A 27481-nucleotide genomic window follows, 5' to 3' on the forward strand; every position below is an offset into this window, starting at 1 on the left:
TAGGTCAGAATAATGACGTGACAATGAAATTCTGAAGAGTAGGAAGAGCTGTGAGTGTGTATTTGTGGATATTTGCTCATTTTCTGCAGCTCTTGATTGGTCTGTGTTCCCAAACCTGAATAGAAAAATGATTAGCATACTGAATGTCTTGTAAAACAAAGAATCTCTCTTGGCGTGAGCATGTGAAAAAAAAGAAGCTGTGAATTCATTTTCAGTCAACGTTTGCCACCCTGAAAACACCTTCCACTTTAGTCATCAAAGAAAAGTTTGATCTAGAGACCTTTCAGCAAAATGTCACAAACATGATCGTGTGACATGCCTCAAAACTTTGGGCTCATTTTTTCAAGCTTACACTTGTTTTAGTTGAAAGATGAGGTGTTGAAGGAAGTGGTGACTCATTTATCAAGTGAAAAAAAGTGTGAACACAATGTGTGAATGACCTGTACCTACATGTTACTGTATTGCAGACAGTAGACATACCACTGAATTTTAAGTATTCATCAGAATTTCTATTCAGTCTTGTAGCTATAATAGTATTACATTTCACATTATAAAAGGAGATCAACATAGATGAGCTCTACCTGCACCAGAAAACAATGCCTTAATGTTAATTCCTTTATGATAGAGATATTTTACTTGTTCAAAATACACCCATGCTTTTTTTTCAGCCATTGTGAGCCAATGTTCAAAACAAAAAGATTTACAGGCAAGTTGCTGGTGGCTCCAAAGCAAAATTGTTTTAGCCCACCTTATATGTATGCATGCACATACAAGGAGACTGATTAAAAGTATTGTTAATTTCACAATTGCATTTATAAGTACTAATAGATTGGTAATTATACTGACATAGGTTATGATCCATTATTTATTTGAAGGAAACAGATCTACGGTATGTCAAATTAGATGGTAAACACCCCCTTTCAGCTGGAATAGAATAATCCTTGTTTCATAAACCAATGTTGAGGCTCTTTTTTCAAATGAATCGTTAAATATTTGACTGCCTAGGGCAGGGGTGTACAAACTTTTTTCACCAAGGGCCACATAAAGAGAATTATCAGACTGTCTGGGTCACTTTAGTTTACCTAACTTTTAGTAAGATGAGTCCAGTGTAGGACAACATATAATCATTAAATAAAACAGCCTACATTGCAGCTTTCCATTGATAACTGATAAGACAAATAACCAGTTGTTGTTCAGGATTTTTTGGGGCCCATGTTGGCCTGGCCTACCACTGGATCCACCCCTGGTCAGGATGAGAGAGGAGGCATTGATGGCTCCATCCCCACATTCAGACAGAAACAAGAGCAAACTACACAAAGCTCCTGAGCTTTAGAGGAGTGTTAGAGCGTGATGATTAGTGGGATACGCTTTGAATATCAAACCTTGAGACGTAGCAGAGAGAGGAGCAAATGAGCCTGTTTGTTCTGGTATCAGCTGCCATCACAATTTAGTCTCTTTAATAACAATATGTCTTCTAGTCAAAATGTTTTTTTACAGATTCAACTTAGCAGTACTGCCTAGTATCAAAGCCAAGGAGTTCAACACAAAACACAAGCTTCTTTTTCTGATCAAGGCCATATTTAATTTACTTTAGGACTTTACTTGGGAGCCCCTTAAAAAGGGCCTGTGGGCCACAGTTGGCCCCTGAGCTGTAGTTAGGACAGCCCAAGTTTAGGGTAACCCTTGTATTGCTGGTCAATCAATCAAGTTTCACTTTTGATCAGTTTTGGCTTCCCACAATCATAAAAACAAGATAACTGTGATTGCATAAATGGTGTGCCACATGTTGCGCTCATTTTGTCAATACAGTAAATGTTTCAGTGTTTTTGTGATATTTTGGCCATAAAAGTATCTCATTCTGTATATTCATTTTTATTGTACATCATTATTTTATTTTTGATTTAGGCAGGTTTTTTCCTGGCTCATACTGAGGCAACAGTGGTGCCATTCTGATCATCTGTACCCCGACCTTTCTAGGGGGGTCCAGGGGCATGCTCCCCTGGGAGAAAATTTTGTACATTTTAGAGGTAATCACATTAATTTAGTAAACTTTGAGAGTGGAATTAAGAGGCTAAATCTACTGAAAATGTTTTTCTTTTTAGAAGTTTGTGCTTTAATTATGAACAGTTTCCTGGTCTGACCTGATAAAGGTTTTAATGATACAAGTGTTGTGCCTAAAAAGCTGTTATTAAAATCAAAAAGCTTTTTTTAGTCTTTCTTCAATAAATGTTTATTTTATGTCACACTGTCCACTTAAAGAGGTCATGTGACCGGCATAACCATCTCTGATTTTAACTGAAACTCATTTCCACCAGAAAATTGTCTGTCACACCCTTTATTTCAAAATTTACCCCTATTACCTTAATAATGCTGGTATTGCGTTTAAGTTTGTTATTATATTATTTATTAACTATCTATCATAATAAATTATCTGTAATAATTTGTGAATAATATAAGTCATATTTCATATATAAGTCATAGTTCGGACGCATGCGCATTCGGAGTGCGCATGCGTCAGTTTTTGAATCCTAACCGCCAGTGGCTCCTCCGAAATTGCTATTTTAATCCAGTTTTTATCCTTAGTTCTTAAATTTTGCTTTTAACAGTCTTCTTTTAACCTCGTTGCTGTATTCGGAAAAAGTTTTATTCCGAAGGGATTCTCTATCTGGACATAAGTTGTTTGACAGACGCCGACTCTTCCTGACGCCAGAACAGTGGGCATTTTACTAAGTTATTAACAACTTTCTGTTATGGCTATGTGTGGGGACTGTAAACTTACGAACTCGCAGTTAAAGGAGAGTCTTCATCACCTATTGCTGGAAATCCGCCAAAAGGATGAGCTGATCGATGGATTTATTAACATCGCTAACGCCCGGGCAAAGCATATAAGCTTTATGCAGGCTACAGGGCAGCCAGCCTCTCCCTCAGGTCTGGTATCTCGGCTGGTATCAGCCTCTGCAGCCACTCTTTCCTGGGTGGTTTCTATGTATCCCGGCGCGGAGCTGGGCCCGCGCCAGGAAGAGGGCCCTGCAGTGGAAGCGAGCTGCCATCCTCCCCTGCTGCACCTGGCTGAGGACCTTCTTTCCACCGCCGCACCTGTGGATCGGGTTGCTGACCCACCGCTGGACCATCCTGAGGCTAGCGTTGAAGCTGGGGTCCTGGCTCCCCTGGCTCACAGCTCCACACCGAAGCTAGCGCAACCGACCTGGGCGACTGTGACACGGCGCGAGCGGAGGACAGATCCAGCGCCTAGAGAGTTTCATTAACCCGGCTCTCACCCTCCAACCGTTTCTCGGCCCTGACGGACGAGGCCCTGGTCCATCCCTCTGCCTCTGCAGCCTTCAGACCACCATCTGAGCCTAGCGGCCTGGCTCCTACTGCGGCCGCTCACGTAAAGTCCCCTCCACGGGCTTTACGCAGCGCTGACCGGACTGTTTGGCCTGCCTCGTCTGGAATGACGCGCCGTCGGCTGCTACAGGAGGCCGTCTCCAGGCGCTCTGGCGATCTACCTCGGGCAGGCACCCCTCACTGCTCTCCACCGGCGCCGATCACACAGCCTGCATCAGCGCAGCCAAAGTCTGCGCTACCGGACCGTCCACCATCCAGTAGCCGCGACGCCCCCCACACTCCTCCTCGCCCTCTCTTCCCTCCCAGCACCCTGATCATCGGAGACTCTATCATCAGGAACGTCTGCTTCATCAACGCCATCACTCACTGCTTTCCAGGGGCCACTTGTCCCATTATCCTGGACAAACTCCTGCACCTTCTCCCCTCACTCCCCCCCTCAGTCAAAAAATAGTTCTGCATGTTGGAACCAACGACACTTCCTGTCGGGAATCTGAGGTAACAAAAAGAGATTTTAAATTGCTTTTTAACGTTTTAAAGGACACAGGAAAGACTGTTTTTATCTCTGGCCCAATCCTCACTCTAGGCCGCGGAGCAGAGCGCTTCAGCCTCATTCTTAGTCTGAATACCTGGCTCCAGTCCTCCTGCCCCTCCCATGGTTTTAAGTTTTTGGAGCATTTTAATTTATTCTGGGGTAATGACTCACTTTTTAAACATGACGGCATTCATCCGAACAGGCGGGGTAGCCAAATGCTGTCAGGAAACATTCAATATGCAGTTCATCATTCCCATTCACAATCTGCATGACAGTCTATCAACAACAGCACATGTTCCCACACTCTGACCACCCCCCTTTTCCCATTCAGTAATCCTCTACTCTCCTTGTCACCTGATCTCACTGCCTCCCTAAACCCCGCCCACAAACCGGCCAGTCCTCCTTCGTCTCCCGCACCCTATATCAGCTCTGCACCGATCCCCGTTCATATCACCCATAGACGTCACCAGCCACCTGCCAAATCCTGCACCCCCTCCAATTTAATTCAAATCCATCTGTTACCTCGGCTACCCCGCCTCTGCCCCTCTTTTACCTGTGCTCCTATGAACTTTGGACTCTTAAATATCAGATCACTTAGTAGTAAAACGTTTTTATGTCATGATTTTATCTCTCAGAACAACTTAGACTTCTTTATTTTAACTGAAACTTGGCACACTCCTGGAGACTGCAGCTCTATCATAGAAGCAACACCCCAAGATTTTAATCACCTTCATCAGCCCCGGCTATCTGGTCGGGGTGGGGGGGTTGCTGTCATTTACAAAAACATTTTTAAATGCACTCCCATCACACACAGTAGTTTTATATCATTTGAACACCTTGCTTTTATCATCAGAACAAAAGAGCCTATTTTAATTTTAATCATCTATAGACCTCCCAGACATAACAATGCTTTTATCCAGGAGTTTTCTGAGTTTTTATCGTACTTTTTAACAAAACATGACAAGGTTATTATTCTAGGGGATTTTAACATTCATGTCTGTTGTCCTTCACAATCTCTGACTGCTGACTTTCTAGAAATTTTAGAATCTTTTAACCTGACCCAGGCCATCCAGGAACCCACACATGCAAAAGGTCACACACTTGACCTGGTTTTATACTGTGGCCTCAGCCCTATTGATTTTATGACAAAGGATATCTGTGTGTCAGACCACAAACTTATTTTATTTAACATGGTTTTATCCCAGACAGATTTTATTGAAACTGCTACTGTCTGTAGAAGGGTTTTTAATTCAGAGTCTGCTAGCAAGTTTAAGGAGCTTTTTGATTCTGCATCTTTAACTGCCTTTAACCCAGATTTTAGCCCAGGTTTTAACACAGAAGAGCTCGTCTCTCTTTTTAATCAGACTTGTAAATCCATCCTGGACTCTGTTGCCCCTTTTAAAGACAAAAAGTCAAATAAGGCACCCCAGCCCTGGTTGACAGTCCCTAAATGAATTAAAGAGAGACTGTAGGAGAAAGGAGAGGAAATGGAGAAAAACAGGTTTACAAGTTTTTAAAGATATCTGGAAAGAAGCGATGAAGAACTTTCAAAGGGCAGTTAAAGATGCAAGGGCAGCTTTTTATTCCAACTTAATTTTAGCTCATCACTCTAACCCCCGAGTTTTATTCAAGGTTTTAGACTCGATCACCACTCCCTCCCCTTCCAATTTTAGTGATGCTTCAAACAATTTATGTGAGAATTTTTTAGTTTATTTTATCAACAAAATCAAGGACATCAGGGATAATATCACCCCCCCACTCTGTATTTTTAACACAAGTAGGGATGTTTTTAATTATTTTAGCAGTTTTGAACCGGTGTCCTTGTCCTTTTTATCTGAGATTTTATCCAAGATGAAAACAGCTACGTGCAGCCTTGATTTTATTCCCACCAAATTTCTCTCAGAGGTTTTTAGCACGGTTGGACCCAGTATTTTATCAATAATTAATAGTTCTCTGACAGAAGGTGTAGTCCCCTCTGTTTTTAAACACGCTGTGGTCCAACCTCTTTTAAAGAAACCCAACCTTGACCCCTCTGATTTTAATAATTTTAGACCAATTTCGAAGCTTCCTTTTTTATCTAAAGTTTTAGAGAAGGTGGTTTCTACTCAGCTTTTATCTTTTATGTCTCACAATAACCTCTTTGAGAAATTCCAGTCTGGTTTTAGAGCGGGTCACAGCACTGAGACGGCCCTCCTCAAGGTGACCAATGATTTGTTTTTGGCAGCAGATAGAGGGGAGGGAGCCATTTAATTCTTTTAGATCTCAGTGCAGCTTTTGATACCGTTGATCACAATATTTTAATTGAACGTCTTAGAAACTGGGTGGGCATCAGTGACACTGCACTTGGCTGGTTTTATTCTTATCTTTCAGAGCGAACCTTTGCGGTCACCATAGGTAACCACTCCTCCTCTACCTCTACCCTTACCTGTGGTGTACCGCAAGGTTCGGTTTTAGGCCCCATTTTATTTTCTATTTATATGCTGCCCCTTGGTCAAATAATCCAGAATCATAAAGTCTCCTTTCACTGCTACGCAGACGACACACAGATATACCTGCCCCTGAGACCTGAGGATCCTAGAAGCCTAGCTGCTGTAAAAGACTGCCTGTTTGATATTAACTGTTGGATGGCCCAGAACTTTCTTCAGCTAAACACCTGCAAGTCTGAAATAATCATGTTCAATTTACAAAATTCATCAAACTTAATCAATAACAGCCTTGGTTCATTTTCATCAAATATCAAATCAACAGCTAGAAATCTCGGAGTTCAGTTTGATTCTAACCTCACCTTTGCAGCTCATATTAATAAAATCACACAGTCATGCTTCTTTCACTTACACAGCATCTCCAAATTAAAACCCATCCTCTCCCAGTCAGACATGGAAAAAGTCATCCACGCCCTCATTTTCTCCCGTCTAGATTACTGCAACTCACCCCTCTCTGGTATTAACCAAAAATCTCTCTCCCGCCTTCAACTTGTCCAGAATGCAGCAGCTAGGCCTCTAACCGGTTTTAACAGATGACATCACATCACCCCCATTTTAGCATCTCTACATTGGCTTCCAGTTAGTTTTAGAATTGATTTTAAGATTTTACTCATTACTTTTAAAGCTCTAAAGGGTCTGGCACCAGTTTATGTTACAGAACTTCTAACCCCTTATGAGCCAGCCCGCACCCTAAGATCCTCTGGTGGGGGCCTCCTGGTCATTCCAAAGTCGAGACTTGTAAGTAAAGGTGACAGGGCCTTCTCCATCAGAGCCCCTCGACTTTGGAACGACCTCCCCGAGGAAATAAGGCATACAGAAACTGTCACTGCTTTTAAATCACTTCTTAAAACTCATTTTTATAGACTTGCATTTATGTGATGTCGTCTTCTTACTCATTCCTATTCCTTCAATCATCGTTTTACCCTTTATCTTCACTTTTGTTACATTACACCTATTTTTGCTGTTTTACTGTTATTATTGTTACTATTAATTCTTTACTACTTCTGATTTTTAGCTTATTTAGTACCTTTTACTCTTCTTATTCATGTTTTAATATCTCTTACTCCTTACTGTTTTGATTTTCTATATCAATGATCTTGAGTCTTTAATTTAAGCAGTTCTTACTGGTTTTAGCTTTTACCTTTGATGCTTGTATCATTTTAGTGTTTTCACACCTCGGACATATTCTTTTACACTTATTCTTCCTTTACAATTTTACTTATCTTAATGTTTTAGTTCTTACTGCTTCTCTTTTACTTGCCTTTTAAAACTTCAGTCCCCTTGGTCTCAGGTTCTGTAGTTGGGTTCCTGTGTTGTGACGCTCAGTCTTAGTAATGACATGCCGTGGCCTAATCATTTAAATTAAAGGACATTACCAATGTATAAACGCACGCTAACCAGCCTGCGCACACATGACTAAACAGTGGGACAAATGCATATATAAGGACAGCGTGCTGTCATACACCTATTCTACAGCATTAAGTGCAGAGAGAAAGAGAGATGATAAAGCCCTGTATTTATCCTTAAAGCTAAAAATCTCCTCTATTTTGTGTGTCTTTAGCTCACGCACACTGAGCGCAGGGTTCATCTGCGCTGTGTTAATCCAAAGACAATCTAGGAAGTTTAGGAAACTCGCAGTTCTTTTCTTCTTCTTTGGCAGTTTTGGCAGCAACTCCTGGGCCCAGCGTCGCCAAATTGGCTTAATACAATACAATACAATACAAGAACTTTATTTATCCCCGAAGGGAGATTCAATCGTCTGGGAGTCTCATCTGTATACTTTAGAATTATACAGTCTAATTGCTGATGGTATGAAAGATTTTCTAAATCTTTCTGTCCTGCAGTGCAGGGATAAGAGCCATCATCCAGATGTCTATTGATCAGAGTCTTCTGAGCCAAAAGAGGTGGCTCTGCCCCTTTTTTGTATATGAAATAATAATAATACCATAATTTCAGTTAAAAATATCATCCTCCTGCTGTAATGCTTGTCAGAAAATACAGTTTTTCATGACGTCAGAGCCTTGAGAGCTGGTGGTGGCACGAAATTTGCTGGAGGCGGCTGCCTCTTAATTTAATATGCAGGGAAAACCCTAGATTTAGGGATCTTGTTCTCTTATTTTCCTTTGTTTCCCAAGGTGAGCTTAAGTTCAATAAATGCATGTAATGCTAATGCTTTAAAATCAATCAGTGTGTTCATAATTGTGATCTTTATATCTATTGAAATAAATGATTAGGATTTTTGTCATAACTGAGCAGCCCCAACCCCTACTGTTGTGTTTTTCTTTTTACATATCAGTAGTGTCATACAGCTTTATGACAGAAAGCAGACTGTATTTCAGCGTACGTAAAATGCCAAAGTTAGGACAAAGTTGGGACAAATGTGGAAAATCAGCAAAAGCTATGAGCCATGCATTCAGTAAACTCACTCTTTTACTGATTTTTTTAAGCAACAGAATAAATTAGAATCATTCATTTAGTGTTAAATTTTTCCTTGACATGAAGGGTGAAAAAGTACATGTCTAAATATATATTACAAAAGACCACTTCCTTGTGGAGAAAGGACTGTCAGTCAAGTTTTTTTTGTTTGTTTTGTATATTGTTGAATAGGATTTGGTGACATTTCTATTTTTAATACTGTCAAACCTTCACAAAAACTTACCCTGGTATACCGCCCGGCGTTTAAAAACATTCTTATACGGTTTGAAAAGAGTTGCCGGAGTGCATGTGCAAGCACAGCAATCAGAGCATGTGCCTCTACTCGAGCTTCATTATCCCTTTTCAAACATGCTTTTTGTATAAAAATCATGAGGATGTTTATTACTGGAGTAGTGGAAGTCATTTATAGTTAAAGCATTATTTTCAGACTTTCAAAAAACTTCAGATACATCAGCCAGATCCGCTCACCTTTTTCCCCTCTCTTTCTCTTAGTGCATGATGCCATGTGCACTCTTTTCCCCCATTATTTACGTGCTGCACACAAATCATTAAGTTATTACAGTAAACTTTGGATCATTGCTGTATTACCCCAGAAAGAGGAGAAAACGTGCTTTTAAATGTACATTTCTGTGAGCCCGGCAGTACTGTATTGCGTGCCATGCCGTCCTTTTCATTCCTAGACCCTTGTTTGACAAATTAACTGACATTAACAGACACAGACACAAATTCTAAAATCATTTATTAAAAATGTTTTCTTGTTACACAGCATCATCTTCATCTTCTTCTGCCAGCACTGTCCCTGTGCTGAAAACTAAAAAAGGAAACACCAACTCTGAACTCATACAGACTTCTTGCCTAGTATAATTTTTACTGAAATATCGATGTTCTTTTACACAGCGGATGGCGCATGATCCCTCTGAGGATGTAGACAGAGTTGTTAAATCTAAGTGCTGGAGACAAGGTCACTGCATTTTGGATGACTCACTTTCCTTGGTGAGCTCAAAGACAAATGACTTATGGTCAGGGAGTTTTAAAGAATATGTGTGAAACTGAAGGAGGGAGGAAGAACGACAAAAAATAATAATTTGCTCAGTGTGCCTCATTCTCCAACACTTAACTACCACAAATATACTAATAGTGATTATTAAGAAACTGGGTGGTCATGTAAAAAACATTCTAAAAATGCTTTCCCAGTGTAATCACTCTGTCTTCTCCCCAGTGTGTAAAACTCTGGCTGGTTTGTGGTTGGCCTGTTTCAAATACAGCAGAGCCATCAGTGCCTTTAAGAGGAAGTTCAGAAATGTGTCACAATGTGTTATTGTAAACTTCTGTGTGCATCTACCCATGTGTTTTTGTGATGTGTTGCAGATCCAGAGTGGGCCTCCTACACCCTGGGCGTGTTGGTGTGTCACAGCTGCTCAGGCCTCCATAGAAACATCGCTCAGATCAGTAAAGTGAAATCTATCCTGCTGGATCCTTGGAGCTCTTCTGAGGTGGAGGTGAGAATTACTCTCTGCTCTGTAAGGAATTGATGAAGGATTTTTGACTTTTTACAGCCATACAGATAAATCAAAGTGTTCGACACCACAGGAAAGACACACTGACCACATGACCTTAATTTTTGACCTACATCCCAGATACATGACATTCAGCATATTTTATAGGCTGACAATAGTAAGCCATCTATCCACCAGTCTATGTGTGCGTTTTCAATTTGAACATAAATCTGACTAAAAATGCAGCAGATTTGAAAAATGATTAGCTAAAGGAATAAAAACCTTAAAATATCACAACACAAGGGTTTTCCACTTGCAGGAGGTGGGAAGTTGGTGTGATGTGAGTTAAAAAAAAAGTGAGTTAAAAAAATGATGTGTCTGGATTTACAAGCTTATGTAAGTACCCAGGGCTGTAACCAGTACTCTTACAGGAGCACAAAGGTTAAAAAAGTTCTGTAGAAATCCTGCACTTTGTTTATCTTTTGACCAGCTTCCTAGTTTTTGGGATGCACCTGCAGTCTTTGGACCACAGTGCAATGCAGTGTTAGGCTCTCTTCTTATTCTGTGTGCATAGATTTGTATTTCAGGGATGCACAGTATTATTAGCATGATATTAATGATGGCATTTATTAGCTTAAAAAGTTAGTCATGGCAGACATTTCTGCTGATGTTAACATCTGATTTATCAGCTGTAAATATTAGCCTTGTGTATAAATAATAGGGATGTAACAGTAACAACACCTCACAGTCAAAGTCTTATGATAGAGAATACCTCAGTTACAAGTCAAAGGTAGGATATTTGTTGCAGTATCCAAAAAACAAACAAACAAACAAACAAACAATGACTTGGCAGAAAAAAAGTGACGTAAGCATTTAGTGGACAAGACTTGCACTTTGAATGTTACAACATGTGCAAAAACGTGTTGTAGGTGGGACTTTGGCTTAAAAACATATATTTTGGCTCCTGCATGTTAACTAACCTTTAATACCTTTATTGTCCACCACTGGAAATAGCTGTGGGTCTTTGGTGATAAATTCACTGATACACCTTGTGATTGGATTGTGAACACTTAAAAGGGAACTTAAAAGATAACTTAAAAAGTAACAATCGCAGTTTTGGGAGAGGAAAAAAAAAAAGTTCAGCCCTATTAACCAACCTTCTCTGATGGAGCCCTTCACCTGAAGACTGGATAAAGTGAGGGGTGTCATCAATACATCCTGAACAAGAATGAAAAGAAAGAAATTAGCCATGGATTATAGTCTGAATCTTGGCTTGAAGTGATGTCTGCAGCCAGTGGCCTCGCCCTACTCCCCTGTGAGCATCACTGTCTGCCTGCAGCTCTGGCTCTGAATCTCTGCCTGGAAGAATAAGACGAGTCATCCTCCATTCAGCATTAGCTAAAGAGCATGAGCCAGCAGCTGGCAGATACAAACACAGTCTTTGTTTGTGTGGATGTTTGTGGCTATTTGTCAGTGTGAGTGTGCTGTATCCTGCAACTCTGGGGCCAGAAAACACACTATAAACAGCCCCCTTTTTCCCCAGTATAGATATCAAGAATTAATTAAAACAATGTATTATTTATATCTGTCCTGTCTGCTGTGCTGTCAGTGCCTGCAACATAGGAAAGTTTTTGCATGTTTTGTCTTTACCTTTAACTTTTTAAAAGATTATTCGTGGACTGCAGAGCATTCTGGGCTGAAATACACTGACACATAAGTAAAGTAGCCATGGCAGAGACAGCCTCCAAGGCTCCTCTTGAATCAACTGCACAAACACTGAACAGCTTGCAGCTTATTATACTTTTAATGAAACAGAAAACTACACACAGATATCATACTTAAATTCTATATCATTTCTCTCCTCTGCAGTTTGTGGACTCTGTGGGTAACGATGCTGCCAAAGCCAAATACGAGCAGATAGTTCCTGCCTTCTACTACAGACCCACACACAAAGACTGCACGTAAGTCATGTTTTATACCAGTTTTATCCACTATTTATAGTCTGGTGATCACCTCTAAATTTAGGAGTTACAAGAGAAGTTGTTATCAGTATTTTTTGTAAAAACAGTCAAGTAATACTGATAGCATCTTTAAGACTGCCAGAATTATTATTATGCAGATAGATGCTTATATTAATATGGGCAAGCTTGTGGTTTTTGGTAGCCTGGATAATGTGCAGACGCTCTTCAGAGATAAAAAATACCAAGTTCCTGTAGTGTGAACAGGAAGCAGAACTTCAGCTGAAGTTTTTTCTTCTTGACTGCTCAGGGATATTTATAACAAAACGCTGATACTGGGTGGGTTGTTTAGATAACCTAGCTCATTCACATATAGGCTCGTTTGCAAACACTGCATCCCTTCTCAATTGTCGCCTTAAATTGAGTCGCCAATGGGTGCAGATTGCCTAGCGCAGTGGTTCCCAAACTTTTTCTGCCGGGCCTCCCTTTGACAAAAGATCAACATGTAAAAATATGTAAACATATGGCAAATATACTTTTGGTCACAATTTTTGCCAACAAATTATTATTATTATTATTACTATTTTTAATTCATTGCAACTTAGAATCTCAATATCTGTAGAAATTACAACAACTTTTCCCTTAAACAGAGTTTAAAAACCTGTTTAAGGCAATATGAACACTTCCCTGAAAAAGAAACTTGGAGAACATCTTTTTTTTTTTTTTTTTTTTTAAGATTTACACTCACACTGGTAGGATGTTGCAAAAATGAGGAGTATGGTCACTCTGCTGCCAAGCACTGGGTACTCCTTTTCTACTCCAATCCAAAATGCAGGCACAATGTCTTGGACTTTGTCTTGACACATTGCGGCATCTGAGGTGACATCAATAAACTTCTCCTCTTCTGCAGTGCTAAAGTCATCAGCTGGTGTTGCTAAGCCTAGCCTTGCACTGCTGTGCCACGTCCCCCACAATGACATTGGGCCCTCCTGGGGGGGCCCCAAGGCCCATTTTGGGAACCACTGGCCTAATGATTTAAGGCAGGGGGCCTGGGCTCGGGTCCAGCCTGTGGTACCATTTCCTGCATGTCTCTTACCCACTCTCTCATCCCTATGTACGATTCTATCCACTGTCCTCCTCCATAAAGAAAGCCATAAAAATCTCCAAAACATATCTTAAAAAAAAAACTGAGTTGTCATTTCAGTTTAAGTAGTTATCTACTAGGTTTATTTCCCATGTTTGTTTCCTTTAACAGCATATTTATGGCAAATATGGAAGAGCTGTTTAAAACAGCTGTCTAAGAGGTGCTACTGGCATCTTAACTTGTGGCTAAACCCCCCCAATTGGTTTGTATTGCAAGGGGCTTCACTGCCTATAGCATGCAGGGATACAAGTGTGCCTGAGAGCAGCTGTTATTTGCGCAAGAGCTGAGAATTCTGATTGCAGATCCTTGGGCAGTGGTGTTTTCTTTCTCAAAAATGAATGACAGAAAGTCAGGTCAGCAGACTCAAGGACCACTTTAAAATCTCTTCTCATGCAAACTTTTGTGCAAGTCATTCCTGATTTCGCTACTGTTAGTATAATTGTTTAGGGTTTATTGAGTTACCTTTTTAATTTATTTTTAATTTATACTTAAACTTTGATCTAGCATTATATATTATATAATACTGCTACTCACCAATGTCTTGGTGAGCATGAAAAAAATCCTGTTCATGCTAGACAATGCTTCTCAAAGAAATGGTGTTCATACCTCAAAAACAAAAGAGGGACAAAAGACCAGTCAACTCATTAATCTCAATGAACAAACTTTTCTAAAATTGCTGTAGTTCTTAGTCAGCATGAAGTGGAGCCCAATGGTTCCACACCCATGTAAGTTAATGAGGTGTTTAAACCGAATTAAACCAAGCATGAAGTAAACACCAGAGCCGTGTGTCTAACACCAACTGTTGTTTAGGCTCCTAAGGGAACAATGGATCCGAGCCAAGTACGAGAGGGAGGAGTTTATGTGTGTGGAGAAGCAGGAGCCCTACTCTGCAGGTAAGTTTGAATTCATCTCTGCACAGTTACTCCCACAAACACCTCCTGCTTGCTCAGGAAAACAAGTAATTGCTTGCATCTCACATAATATCCCCAATTAAGTAATGAATGAAGAGTCAGCAGGGTGAAACAGCTGATGAAATTAGAAATAAAGTGTAAAAAAAGAACGGAGGGGTGGCATGATCTCTTACACCACTTCAGTGCCTCTGCTCCATGACATAGTTTTGGAAATCTAAGAAACTGTAGGAATTATTTAACTACTGTAAAAATGTTTGATAGACTGCTGAATGTGCTTATGCTTATGGCTTTTGGTGCAACTTAACTGCATTCCTTTCAATATTTTATTTCTTTCACATGAAGCACAAATGCCATTTTCCATTTTCTTTGCATGCTTGTTACAGAACACAAACTCTTCTCTCGTACATTTCTTTACTACAAACTCTAAAAATGTATTTATTGGATGGGATTTAGTGTGTCTTGTAGGAGGTGTTGATTGGACTGCTTATAGTATTACACTGTCAAAAAGTGTAATAATGAGGATGGCGGAGGGAAACTAGTTCTTTAGAACTAGTGTGGGAACTGAAGGGTTACCAAAGTAAAAAAATAAGTAAAATAATAAAGGTAGACTAAAGAAATTCGGGAAATCACAGCATGAATATAAATATTCTACTTAGAGCAAGTATTTGTTGGCATTTACAGCCTTTCTTAGAACAAGACCATCATTTCCCTTTTCACATTAATCTGCTTTCAATGTCTGGGACTTGACAACCTGAATTGCAGAGTCACCAGCTGTGATGACTCTGCTCAGACTGCTGCGTTGCCAGCAATGTTTTAAAACAGTCTCATTGCATTGCAAATTGTTGGTCTGAACCAGGCCCAGGTCTTATTTGGAAAGCTGATTTGTTCATACAGTGCATTCAGAAAGCATTCAGACCCCTTTCATTTTTTCAATATTATGTTGCATCCTGATGCTACAGCTGAAAAACAAAACAAAATTTAAAAAAGTTTCTTTTCATTAATATACACAAACAGAATTTTAAAAATGTTGCAAGCTCTGCAAAACTCTGAGGATGACTACAAACAAATTTCTACCACACTGAAGGTTCCCAAAATCACAGTGGCCTCCATTGATGGAAGCAGTCTGGCACAACCAGGATTCTTCCAAAAGCTGGTTGCCTGGCCAAACTGAGCAAATGGGGGGAGAGGGCCTTGGTTAGAGAGATTGACCAAGAACCTGATGGTCTGACTAAGCTCCAGGGATCCTGTGGGGGAATGGGAAAAAGTTCCAGAAGGACAACAATCACTGTAGCCCTCCAACAACCTGGGCTTTATGGCAGAGCGGTGAGAGGAGAGGCTTCTCCTTCTCCTCTCAAAACAAATGAAAGCTTGCTTGAAGTTTGCAAAGATCTCCAGGGGAAAGCCAAGTGTTTTCACTTTGCCATGATGGGATACTGAGTGTTGATTAATGCGAGGGGAAAAAATAACAATATTCAAAAGTGAAGGGGCTCTGAATACTTTCTGAATGCACTGTATATACACTGACATAGACAAACATTTGATTCTTCCCAAAATGATAAATGAATTATTTTTGAAATACAGACATTACAGACATTTAGTTGGGGCAGCACGGCGGTGCAGGGGTTAGCGCTGTTGCCTCACAGCCCTGGCCCTCCCGGTCAGGGCCAGGGCCTTTCTGTGGGGAGTCTGCATGTTCTCCCCGTGCACGCGTGGGTTCTCTCCGGGTACTCCGGCTTCCTCCCATCACCAAAAACATGCTCATTAGGTCAATTGGTGACTCTAAAATTGCCTGTAGGTGTGAATTGAGCGTGCCTGGTTGTCTGTCTCTATATGTCAGCCCTGCGATTGACTGGCTACCAGTCCAGGGTGTACCCCGTCTCTCACCCGATGACAGCTGGGATAGGCTCCAGCCCCCCCGTGACCTGGAATAGAGTAAGTGGTATAGAAAATGGATGGATGGGACATTTAGTTATGAAAAATCTTTTATTTTTATATAAATGCTATCCCTTATAATCTTCAGGAAGGGGCTGGACAGTCAGTGTGACACCACATGCAGAAGGTCTATTTCTAACAGTATTGTGCAAAGCACAATCTCTATACATTAAAATGCATGCTCAGAAAATTGGTATATTGCTGCAGCTTAGAGGAGAATGGGAAGTTGTGGTATATCTAATGCTTGATATATGCTGATGATAAAAAAATGTCTGCCTCTAATTATTCTGTCTACCAGGTTTTATTAATCATTTCCCTTTGCTACTTCTCTACTGGAAACACATAACTACCTGAAATCAAGTGTGTTTAAGCTGATAAGACATCCTTTAGGCAGCTTCTGGAGATTTAAAGGCATTACTACATATCTTCTTCCAGTTGACTGTACCATGAAGTTCTAGCAACATGATGTAACTACTACAGCCACAATGACAAGTTCACACACAAGTCTACCATGATGAGGAAACAGATTTTGTCAGGTCTTAAATCAACACAGTTCCTTTCAACCAGAGCAACACCAAGGTCTCACAGAATTATGATTGAGAAACCTCTCACTGCTACAGTGCAGATCAGTGCTGTTTGAAAAAGGGAAAAATCTCAATTTCAGAGATAAAGAGCTATTATGTAAATCTCATGACTGTAGATCTCTTGCTGTGAGAATCTGCCTCTCTCTCTCAATGGCCTCTTGTGTTGTGTTGTGCTGAGCAGAGGTTTAGGAGCATGTGGTTGTTTGTTGTTGTCACAGAGAAAGAATGGCCTCTTTTGTGTAGAAATATCCAATACAACATTGGTCCTGGATTTATGTGAGGAGAAAGTTGCTTCGATTTGTTGAGAACCTCAAGAGGGACACATACTGTGGTCAAAATCGCCTTTGCTCTTCAAGGTTTTGCATATTTTGGACACCCCGTTGTAACTGTGAATGAGTCGCCTTCTTCTCCACTGCTGTGTTATGTTCTTGTGTAAATCCACCCTCTGCTCTCAGCTGTGGAACAAAACTTTTTTATTCATGAATAATTGATGAAGCCACGCTGAGCCAGAAGTTTACTGCTGCCTGTGGCTCACACCATGACGACTTTATCACTTCACAAAGACGCAAGGAACTGAAACAAGGAGGGGTCAAAGTAAATTATGGACAGAGGGAGAGAGGTAAATTATTGGATATGAATCTACAGGAATAAGGGCATTCTCTTTATTCCAGAACCGACAAGAAAGGCCACATACATGCTGTTTTCCTGACACTGTTCTTGAAATAATCACTTATTTCAAGATTTCTTCTGGTTCAAAACTGGAACCATGACAATATCATAAAGTTGTATAGATTTTCTATAAAATCCACAATTACAGTGCTGTTTTTTTTTTTTTTGCTTCAGTTTGCTACCCCTCCCCATCCACCAATACGGCTGATGTGTTGGCGTACAGTGAGCGTATTGGGTCACTTCCTCTGTTGTTTTGCGTCACTGGTGTTGGTATTCTCTAAGTGTCATTTTTTCTCTCTCTTTCTACCACTAATCACTACCATTTTATATCTGTGTAGGTTCTCAGTCATCCAGGTCATGGTTATCCAACGCTGATCAAGTGGCGACTGGACAGATTTTACCGTGAAGCTGCTCAGTACTTGCAGTAAACTTTAAATAAGCGTAACTGCTTTTAGTTGTGAACTTTATCCCCCTATTTTGTAGCATAACCCCTGCTGATATGTGTCACGAGACACCAGGGGGGACACAGCCCCCCCGGCCCCGTTCCACTGGGCTTTGCTTGATCCAGGTACCAGCTGCATTGAGTTCCAAACCCTAGCCTCTCCCATGTTGGGTACTTGTGAGTGTACAGAACTAGTGCACTGCACCACCAGTACCTTTCACACTAGGGGATTTTCTCCTGGTGCATTTAACATCTTCTTTTGGTATGTTGGACTTTAAAAATCACTGAGTGAACTCACAACCTCCACCCTACACTGCAGAGACAGATAACTGTTGAAGTCTTCCAGATTTTTTTCCCTTCTTACTTTTAACTCGTTTTCACCAAGCCATAGGAAGACTGGCTTCACATCTTTGCAAATCTATTGGGGGTGATGATTTGCATCCTCATGTTACTCATATTCCCCATTAAGTGTGTAACTGCAGACACCTCGGGAGACCCAAATGCTTCCACATGCCAGATTTAAAAATCCCTTGAACCTCCACAATCTCTGAAACTTTGTCACTTTGTTCTCCCTCACTACTCGTAGCCTTCACTATTTTCATGTTGTCAGATCAAGCCAGCGAATGGAGCACAAAGGATGATGGGTATGCAAGGGGCAAAGGTAGCATAAGTTCCAACTTCCCTTTGCTCAGCTTCACTAAAAAAAATAAAATTTTTCCTTGAAGACCCATCATTTGAACCATCACATGTCTATGATGGTACTGAGATGAAATTTTCAATACTGTAATATCTCTAATAAATGATTCATGCATGATATAATCAGCATAAAATTGATAACAACAATCAATAGCTTGAATAAGTCCTATTGGTATTGATGGAAACACATTTTTAGCAATATTTAAAGCTGACTTATCAACTCAGAGTTTTATTTTAGATTATTTCTAGTCTGTTGGCCACTTAAAAATTAATGCAGTGAAATAAATTTAAAATTGACGATAAACCTCATTACTACAATAAAGGCTTGATATATATCAAAGGCCCTGGACACCCACACAGGTGATAATGATTGAGACCATTGCATGACTGTTTCTGAAATCCCATCCTATTCACTATATAGTGCATTCTAAGTAGTTGATAATCAAGAGTCACAAAAAAGAGAGTCTGAAATGCTTTTTATAACTGAGCTAGTAAGTCCACTATTCATTCCACTGTAGTCGGCTCACTTTATTGGAGTAGGAAATGAGTCATGATTACACTTCTTCTCAGGATGATGTGGGTGTGGACAAGGTTGTTTGACTGATTGCTCCTGACTGTAAATTTTGTAGAACCTGTTAGGACTGAGGACTTGACTGGTTTTATGTCCGTTGGTGCCAAAAGTTTATTACATCATAAATTCTTATAATAGTTTTAGCTTTTATCAACCTCTTCTGATCTATTCAGCTAGAGTAGTTAAAGCACTTGTGTGAATGTCTCAAGGTTTTATAAAGTAAATACTTAATATTAACCCCTTAACGCCTGTTGTATCATATTTGATACATACTTTTATGATACCTCTATCTACTCAATATGCGCAATAAATTACTCAAAAAACCTTATGAATACAATCTGATACATGATAAAAATGCCCTCAAGTGGACAATCAGTTACCAAAAACACCTAATGAATGAAATGACATACTAAAAATATTTTTTTTTAATTTTATGGAAATTTGGATTTTTTTGAATTTCAGTAGAAAGTTAAACATTTCAGTTCCAAAAAAATGAGAATTTTCTGGCTATTATTTGTGTTTTCAGGCTTTAAGTGGCTAAAGGAGTAGTTTAATTGCCAATAAAAATATCAGAGAGCTGCTAGTTTGATAACGAAACATGCTTATAAGGACTTGTTGATGTTAATAGTAGTTTTTGTGCTTCTCTTACTTGTATGTCCTGACACTAAATCCTTCAAATCCAAGAAAGATCAATTTATGTTGGCATTGCTTAAATTGCTTCTTTGCAAATATTTGCCCATAAGTGTTGCCATTTAATACATCGGGCAATGACGGTGCACTTGTTCTGCAGTGTTGTCTCTATTGGCTAATGCTGAGTATGTGCAGATAAGAAGCAGGCCCAACAAGATCTGTCTGTAAGTGACAAAAAGACAGAGCGTTTAAGTCTGCAGTGTTCAGGCTTGTAGGGGAAACCAGGCTGAATTATTTATGTGTAGTAAAAGCAGGGGTGCTTCCGCTCTCAGCTGCTGAGCATCTTAGAAAAGTGACCACAAAAGCTGAGAGCATGCACGTAGCTATATGTCAGGTCTTTGTATGGGATTTTAGATGCATTATTTCTTTTGTTCCTTTTCCAGGATAATAGCACATGTTTTAAAATCAGTACAACTCTTGATTGTCATACAACCGATGCATCTGTAATTGCTTTTGTGTCACTGACTGTTAAGCCTCTTACTATGCATGAGCCCTGTCTGCTTGATGTGCAAATGAGCAACTTAGACACTAGTCTGCTGCCCTCAACTGGCCAAAATATAAACCAAAAAATGCAGTGTTGATAAAAACATCTTAAAGTTCAGCTAAAAATAATGCAGTTTGTAAAATGCACATTGATTCCTCAGTTTTAATTTTGGTCTATTCTATTGTATTGACGTGTGTTACAGTTATTATTGGATATTGCGCAGCAAAAACTCAACCCATTCTCTACCTGTGATTGTGTTTATTTCTTGGTCATTTTTACCAAACTCCTACTCTGTTAACTGTGACAGACATCCACTGTTCTGAGAAACACTGTGCTTTCTTTTGGGTCTCTAGTTTTTAATGTAAACTTATGCTGTTTCATAAGTTCAGCTGTTAGTTTATGGCACAGTTCAATAAATCTAAAATGACTATGTGGATCATTTAGATACATGACGCAATTAACATCAAGCTTTCTCCTAATATGACTGTGAAAACAGTTTTCAGGAGGAAACTGATTAAAAATCAAGTTATGCTCCTACAATCAAATGACACTATAATTAAATGGCAAAGCTAGTTATGCTCAGTTATGCTTGTAGAATTGATTTAACGAGACAATTTGCTGATGAACTGAGTGATCTGCAGATGCTCAGAGAGGAGGGAAGAGCTTATGTGTATGAGGCATTTTGAGGTTTTTGTCTTTTGTAAAACAAAACATGTAGATAATAAACTGGTAGTGGTTTTATAATTTGCCCATCTAAACCCAGTGTTGCCTAAAAAACCTCTTAAACCTGTTGTTGATTGTTTGAAAACAATCTCAAAAAACCTTTAAGGAAAAACTGCACAGAAGTTTAACATTTACCTAAATCTTTATTTCTCAGCCTTTGTAGCAGATCGAGACACAAAACAAAGCAAAAATAGAAAGCTGAAAACCATAGCTTTAGATATAGAATTACTTGGCCCTAAAGCTTAAATGTTTTTTTTAAATCATCATTTAAAGCCATCCAGCATCCACCCCCTCCTCTTCAGAAATACCCCTTATCTATAGAGTTTTGGCTAGCAGTGTTTTGGTCTTATCCTCGTTCATTGTCTAAATTTTCTTTTTCATTTTTGATTCATTATTGATATTGCTGTCTAAAATCCTGTTGTAGTTGGCCTTGCTCACACTCTGCTTCAGTTGTCAAATATAATTTATAGCACTGACCAACTTTGAGAACTTTATATCGATTAACTTTCCTGTGTAAAGGCTAAAAACAAAAGATTTTTATTCCTTCTGTTTTCCATATCTAAATTTCAGCAAATCATGTTGCAGTTCATGATTCACATGTCACAACGTGTGCAGATGTTTCATCTGGTATTAAAGGTATATACTAAAGCCTGGTGGTTATATGTCTCTGTTAGCTATAAAAGCACTGGACAGTGAAAGTACAGAGGTTGGTCATAGCAAGGGATAAGCATGAGGCCCAGCAACTTTGAGAATGTAATCAGTTGATCCTTGAGTCAAGTTGGATATTTGACAAAAGTTTGAATGTATCCTTTAGAGCACTCTAGAAATATCACCTTCATAGGAATGGCCAGATTTACAGACCGAGGAATGGACAGACAACCCACAAACATAATATCTGGCACATGTGGCAATGCTCTGCAGTCACATCAAGCAACAAACCTTAATCTTTGATCATGATCATTTTTCTTTCTTTTTTTTTTTTTTTTTTTTTTTTAAGATTTATTTTTGGGCATTTTTGTACCTTTATTTGATAGATGAGGACAGTGGATAGAGTTGGAAACAGGGACAAGAGCCAGGGAGAGACACACGGTAAAGGGCTGGATCCGAACCCAGGCCGTCCGCATACATGGGGCACGCTTTTAGGCCACCTGTGCCCCAATCTTGATCATTTAATGCTATTTGTGATTTGACTTAAAATGAGATGTAAGGACTATTTTTAAGTAATGCCACTATTAATATATATATTACTATTTTAATATATATTTTACTGTTTTATATCTTGTTTTATCATTTTTGTTTAGACTTTTTAGTCTTAAAATAAATATAACAAAAGCTTTCTTAGAAGGAGGTAAATGATTTTAAGATTGATTTTGAGTTTTTTCAGTGTGTGTGGATTTTTGTTGTTGAAACTGTTAGTTCTCTCTCTGTATCTCTACTACCCCTGAATGATTCTGGTCCCTTGTTGCTCCTCTCCCTGAAGGCTACAGAGAAGGGTTTCTGTGGAAGAGAGGCAGAGACAATGGACAGTTCCTCAGCCGAAAATTCATTCTCTCTGAACGGGAAGGTGTTTTGAAGTACTTCAACAAACAAGATGTGAGTGTGTATTCCTATACCTTTTTTATCTGAATTCTTTTTTTTAGATTATTTTTGGGGGCTTTTTGCCTTTATTGAGATAGGACAGCTAAAGAGAGACTGTTGGGAGGGCTTGCACCAAACAGCACCAAGAACTGGAATTAATCCTACAACCAGTGCGTTGAGGACTACAGCCTCTTTATATAAGTGCCTGTTCTACCCACTGAGATAAACTGGCACCTCTGTTATATGTATTTAATCTGCTGACTTCACAATTTCAACAGTCACTATTTCTAAAAACTTAAATTTAAGCAATATTGGAGATATCTGCCAACCTGCAGATCATCATCTACCAGTAGATCGTTGAGACATTTCAAGCTGATCATTAGCACTTCATGTCTGTTGCTCTTAAATGATTTCTCTTCACCTCTTTACTTTTCAGTATGAGCAAGATGGACTGTTGCAATTGTCTTGTACTTCCATACATTATTTCAGTATCATACATTTACTAGTTGTTAAATGCAAATTTTGCTTTTATCATTCTCTAAAAGGGTAAAATGCATTCATTTCTTGCAAAGGCTCTGAAGTTTATATCAACTTACAATTTTAAACAATCAGAGGTGTTTCAGTGGGTAAACCAGGTAAACCCAATGAAGAAACTGGAGCACACGAATCACTTGAGGACGTTTAATAAGGTGCAGAGGACTAACGTTTCGACCCGCACTGCGTCTTCATCAGAGTCAAACAGTACTGGTGCAGTTTGAAAACCTTAAATCCCCTCCTGAATAAAGAGTTACAACACTGATTGGTTGTTTGAGGTGGGGCGTCAGCCCGCAGTGGACCAATACTGTGACAGCACTCATGTCAAACTGTCTATTCCAAACAGGAATATGTGAACATACTTCACAACAAATATATACAAAGTATACAATATTTACAAAATACATAGACTGACAATGTAGACTGTAAAATGTTACATTCTAAGCGTAACAAATCCACATATTACAAAAAACATGAGAGGCTAAGTTCTTCATTCAGTCCCAATGGTTTAACTGTGTTAAGGTTGTATATCCAAAATGCCTCCCTCCTGAGGAGCTTGTTGACAATGTCACCACCCCTCAGGGAGGGAGAGATTTTCTCAATGCCCCAGAAGCGGAGGGTTGCAGCGGAGCCGTGATTTACCTGTTTGTAATGTCGTGCTATTGCGTAGTCCATATTGTTGTTGCGGATGGCTGCTTTGTGTTCTGCTATGAGTGCTTTGAGGGAACATTTAGGGGATGTCCACCACAGGCTGACGCCCCACCTCAAACAACCAATCAGTGTTGTAACTCTTTATTCAGGAGGGGATTTAAGGTTTTCAAACTGCACCAGTACTGTTTGACTCTGATGAAGACGCAGTGCGCGTCGAAACGTTAGTCCTCTGCACCTTATTAAACGTCCTCAAGTGATTCGTGTGCTCCAGTTTCTTCATTGGGTTTACCTGGTTTACCCACTGAAACACCTCTGATTGTTGCTGGTCCTTTTGTGAGCACCTACCTCCATGAGTGGAGGGGCTGAAGTGCAAGAGACTCTCTCACCATTACAATTTTAAACCTTTAATAGCTGTACGATTCAAAATGAAATCCTGTGATTTCTTCCTTTTCATCTCTTTTAAATGGATCAAAGACTAGCTACTAGCTCAAATGTGTGTAAAATGAAAGTGAATAGTTTATTTTTCTTTGTGAATTTTGGTAAGCAGATCTAGCTTTCTCTTTAATCATCGTGCAAGTCTTTAGTTGGGTTGGTGACTACTGCATAAACCGTCCAATTCTTCTTGCAAGCTGTAAAAGTCCAAGGACATTGTGATCTAGTAGGCAGATAAACCTTCATGAAACAAAAACACTATGTTTAAACCTGATGTGGTACACCTCTGTTCGTCCTGTTTTCTTTTCTAAGGTTTAACCATTTACACGATTTCATAAAATTGTCTGTCCTCCTGCAGGCTAGAGAACCCAAAGCTATAATGAAGATCAACACTGTTAATGCCACTTTTCAGCCAACAAAAATTGGCACCGCACATGGCCTACAGATAACCTATCTGAAAGACAACAGCACTAGGAACATCTTTGTTTACCACGATGATGGAAAGGTAAGAATGGTTTAAGTTCGAGAAGAAAACAAAAAGAAAAGGCATACACGTCCACCTGGTGGAAGTGATATGCAATTACAAATCCATGTGTGACTGTTTACCAGTGTAATCCAAAACTTCTTAAAATCTGCCTGACTACTTCCAAATGCAGAATGCTTTTTATATCTTTGGTCCATTTCTAGTGAAGTAGCTGTCAAGTCAAGCATTGCAGGGTGTAGAATTACTGGTAACAGGGAACTATCAGGGATGTTAAATAATTGATCATTTGAAATGCTCTGTTTTAAAATAGCAGGACACTATCTACATTCTTGTTTTTTCACTAGCATATTTCTGAGGTCTTTTCATTTCATTGTGCCCTTTTGTGAGGCTAGTTAATTAATGCCGTGTGGTAGATGTGACGACTATATTTACACATAAATATCCCATACATTTACCCCACCTGAAAGAAATACAATCCCACTGTCCTGTCTTTAAGGAAATGGTCGACTGGTTCAACGCTATCAGAGCAGCCAGGTTTCACTACCTGCAGGTGGCCTTTCCGGGAGCTTCCAACTCTGACGTGAGTACTTGCTTTTACACTCATAGGGGGCCACATGTGGGAGATAGAGGCATAGTAGATGGAGTCGGTTGTCCCTCTACTGGAAGGTTAGGGGTTCAAATCCCAGCTCCTGCAGTCACATGCTAATGCACCCTTGAGCAAGACACTGAACCTCGAACTGCTCCCGATGCTGCGTCAGTAATGCGTGATTGTGTAAGTATCAATGGGATTAATTAAGAAAAGAGATGCACCATTTTTTATTATACAAATTTGGGCTGATACTGGTGTTAAAACTTTGAGTGGATGCTGTTTCTTTCATCCTTTCTTTAGTGTAAGACTCCCAATGTGCCAACATTTTCTTTGCTGATTGACCCATAAAAACCAGTGATGGTCATGCCTTACAAAGTTATTCATTACAGTACTCACAATACTTTTTGTTCTGACAAGTAATGTAACATGGTAGTTTCACTGTTCCAAGTAATCAGTTATAAGTCACCTTTTTCATAAGTCACCCATTATTGAAAGAAAAATCTCCCAATTCATTTCCCTTCATTGACCACAACAAAAGCAAGGGAGACAGAATATCTGTAAAGCATCAGCACTTTTTTCTATTTCTGTCCTTCCTGTTGGTACGTAGCTGCTTGTCAGTAGAAGGTAGACACATCTGTGTCTATGTGAGCATCCATAGCTGACTAAGCTAGTGAGAAAGCTTGACATTGTGGAATTATCTCCTTTACATTGAATTTTTGGACAAAAGGGACAACAAATGGTAGATGTAATAAACTTTTACAGCTCTTTCATATGCTCACGATCTGAACTTTTGTTTCACGGCCAGTCGTGTTATCAGGATACAGAGTTACATATTACAGCCCATAGATTAGGCTTTACAATGACAGTAGAATGACGCATTCAAAGTAAACATGTTGTTGTTTCCTGCCATTTAAATAACGGGTAAGTGGAATGATTGGTTAAAGGGTTTAATTTTTGGTAATGCAACAGTACTCTAATGAGTTAGTTTTCTCAGTGACGCAGTAACTCAGTAATTCAGTAATCTATCCAGTAAGTCCTAAAAGTAACACTACCCAACACTGATGAATACATAGAGCTTGTCCAAAAGGTAACTTTTCAGCTAATAAAAACCTCATCTTTGTATCAGTTAGGTGAACTAGATACCAACATCAAATTGATTTGGCACAACAGAATAACATTAATGTTTATGGCACATGATTTGCAGATGACTGATGTTTGTCATGAGAGATGATATAAATGTCAAACCAGTGCATTTGTGACTCCCTAATTAATAGTGATCGCCACTCTATATAGCAACCTTTTCCATCTTTGGTTGAAGGTGAAGTGAATACGTCTGAATGTGTAAAGAAGGCTTTGATTTGCCAGACAACTTGAAAAGTGCTATACAAACAAAGTCAGTTTACCAAGCTAATATCTGCAGTCAAGGCCACCCATAAAGGGGGATAAATGGGAGAGCTTTCTAGCACTCCGCCAAACTGGGGGCCCATGGAGGTCAGCTAAATCATTGTCCATTGCAGAATTAATCTGTGATAACCAGATATTATTTTTAATATGAATAAAGCAACAAAAAATAATTTTATGCTGTTGTACAGTATGGCTTTTTTGAAATGTAAACCCCCTTTTTCAAAAAGAATTACCTTTTTTGGTAATGTCAGGAATGTGGATGGGAACATTGAACTCAACCATCTGGAAAGTAATGCCAGACTTCATAGCTAAACCATGATTTGTACAAACATTAGGGCAGCAGAGAAAAAAAGTAGAAACAATTGAAACAATTTTGAGTTGAATATTGTGAAAAAAAATGCAAATAAAGGCAAAAATTGGCAGAAACAGATTTAAAGAGGCAAAAATGGGTTGAAAAGGTATAAAAGGGGGCAAGAAATGGGTGGAAAATAGTGAAAAGAGGTTAAAAAATGACAAATGGGTTAACAGTGGCAAATATGGGTTAACAAAGTTTAACAGTAAAGGTGAAGTGGGTTAAAAGGAGCAATAATGTGTAAAGAGGGGACAAAAAATTGGGTGGACAATTGTAAAAAATGGTTAAACATGGCAAAAATAGGTTAATAGTGGCAAAAATTGGCAGTTAATAACTTTCAAATAAAAACATATCTTAA

At 39.4% G+C, this 27481-nt stretch overlaps 1 protein-coding gene across 1 annotated transcript in view; it reads left to right on the forward strand.

Moving 5' to 3' along the window:
- The window catches only part of LOC121529284 (arf-GAP with dual PH domain-containing protein 1), a 39020-nt gene that overhangs the window by 7451 nt on the left and 4088 nt on the right, over positions 1 to 27481 (forward strand). The window contains exons 3-8 of the mRNA XM_041817080.1: positions 10168 to 10298; positions 12165 to 12256; positions 14208 to 14290; positions 22580 to 22692; positions 24653 to 24799; positions 25275 to 25358. Of these exons, the coding sequence (XP_041673014.1) occupies positions 10168 to 10298; positions 12165 to 12256; positions 14208 to 14290; positions 22580 to 22692; positions 24653 to 24799; positions 25275 to 25358 (650 nt within the window). The remainder of the gene's footprint in view (positions 1 to 10167; positions 10299 to 12164; positions 12257 to 14207; positions 14291 to 22579; positions 22693 to 24652; positions 24800 to 25274; positions 25359 to 27481) is intronic.

Source organism: Cheilinus undulatus, linkage group 21 (assembly GCF_018320785.1).
Source record: "Cheilinus undulatus linkage group 21, ASM1832078v1, whole genome shotgun sequence".
Classification (NCBI taxonomy): Eukaryota; Metazoa; Chordata; class Actinopteri; order Labriformes; family Labridae; genus Cheilinus; species Cheilinus undulatus.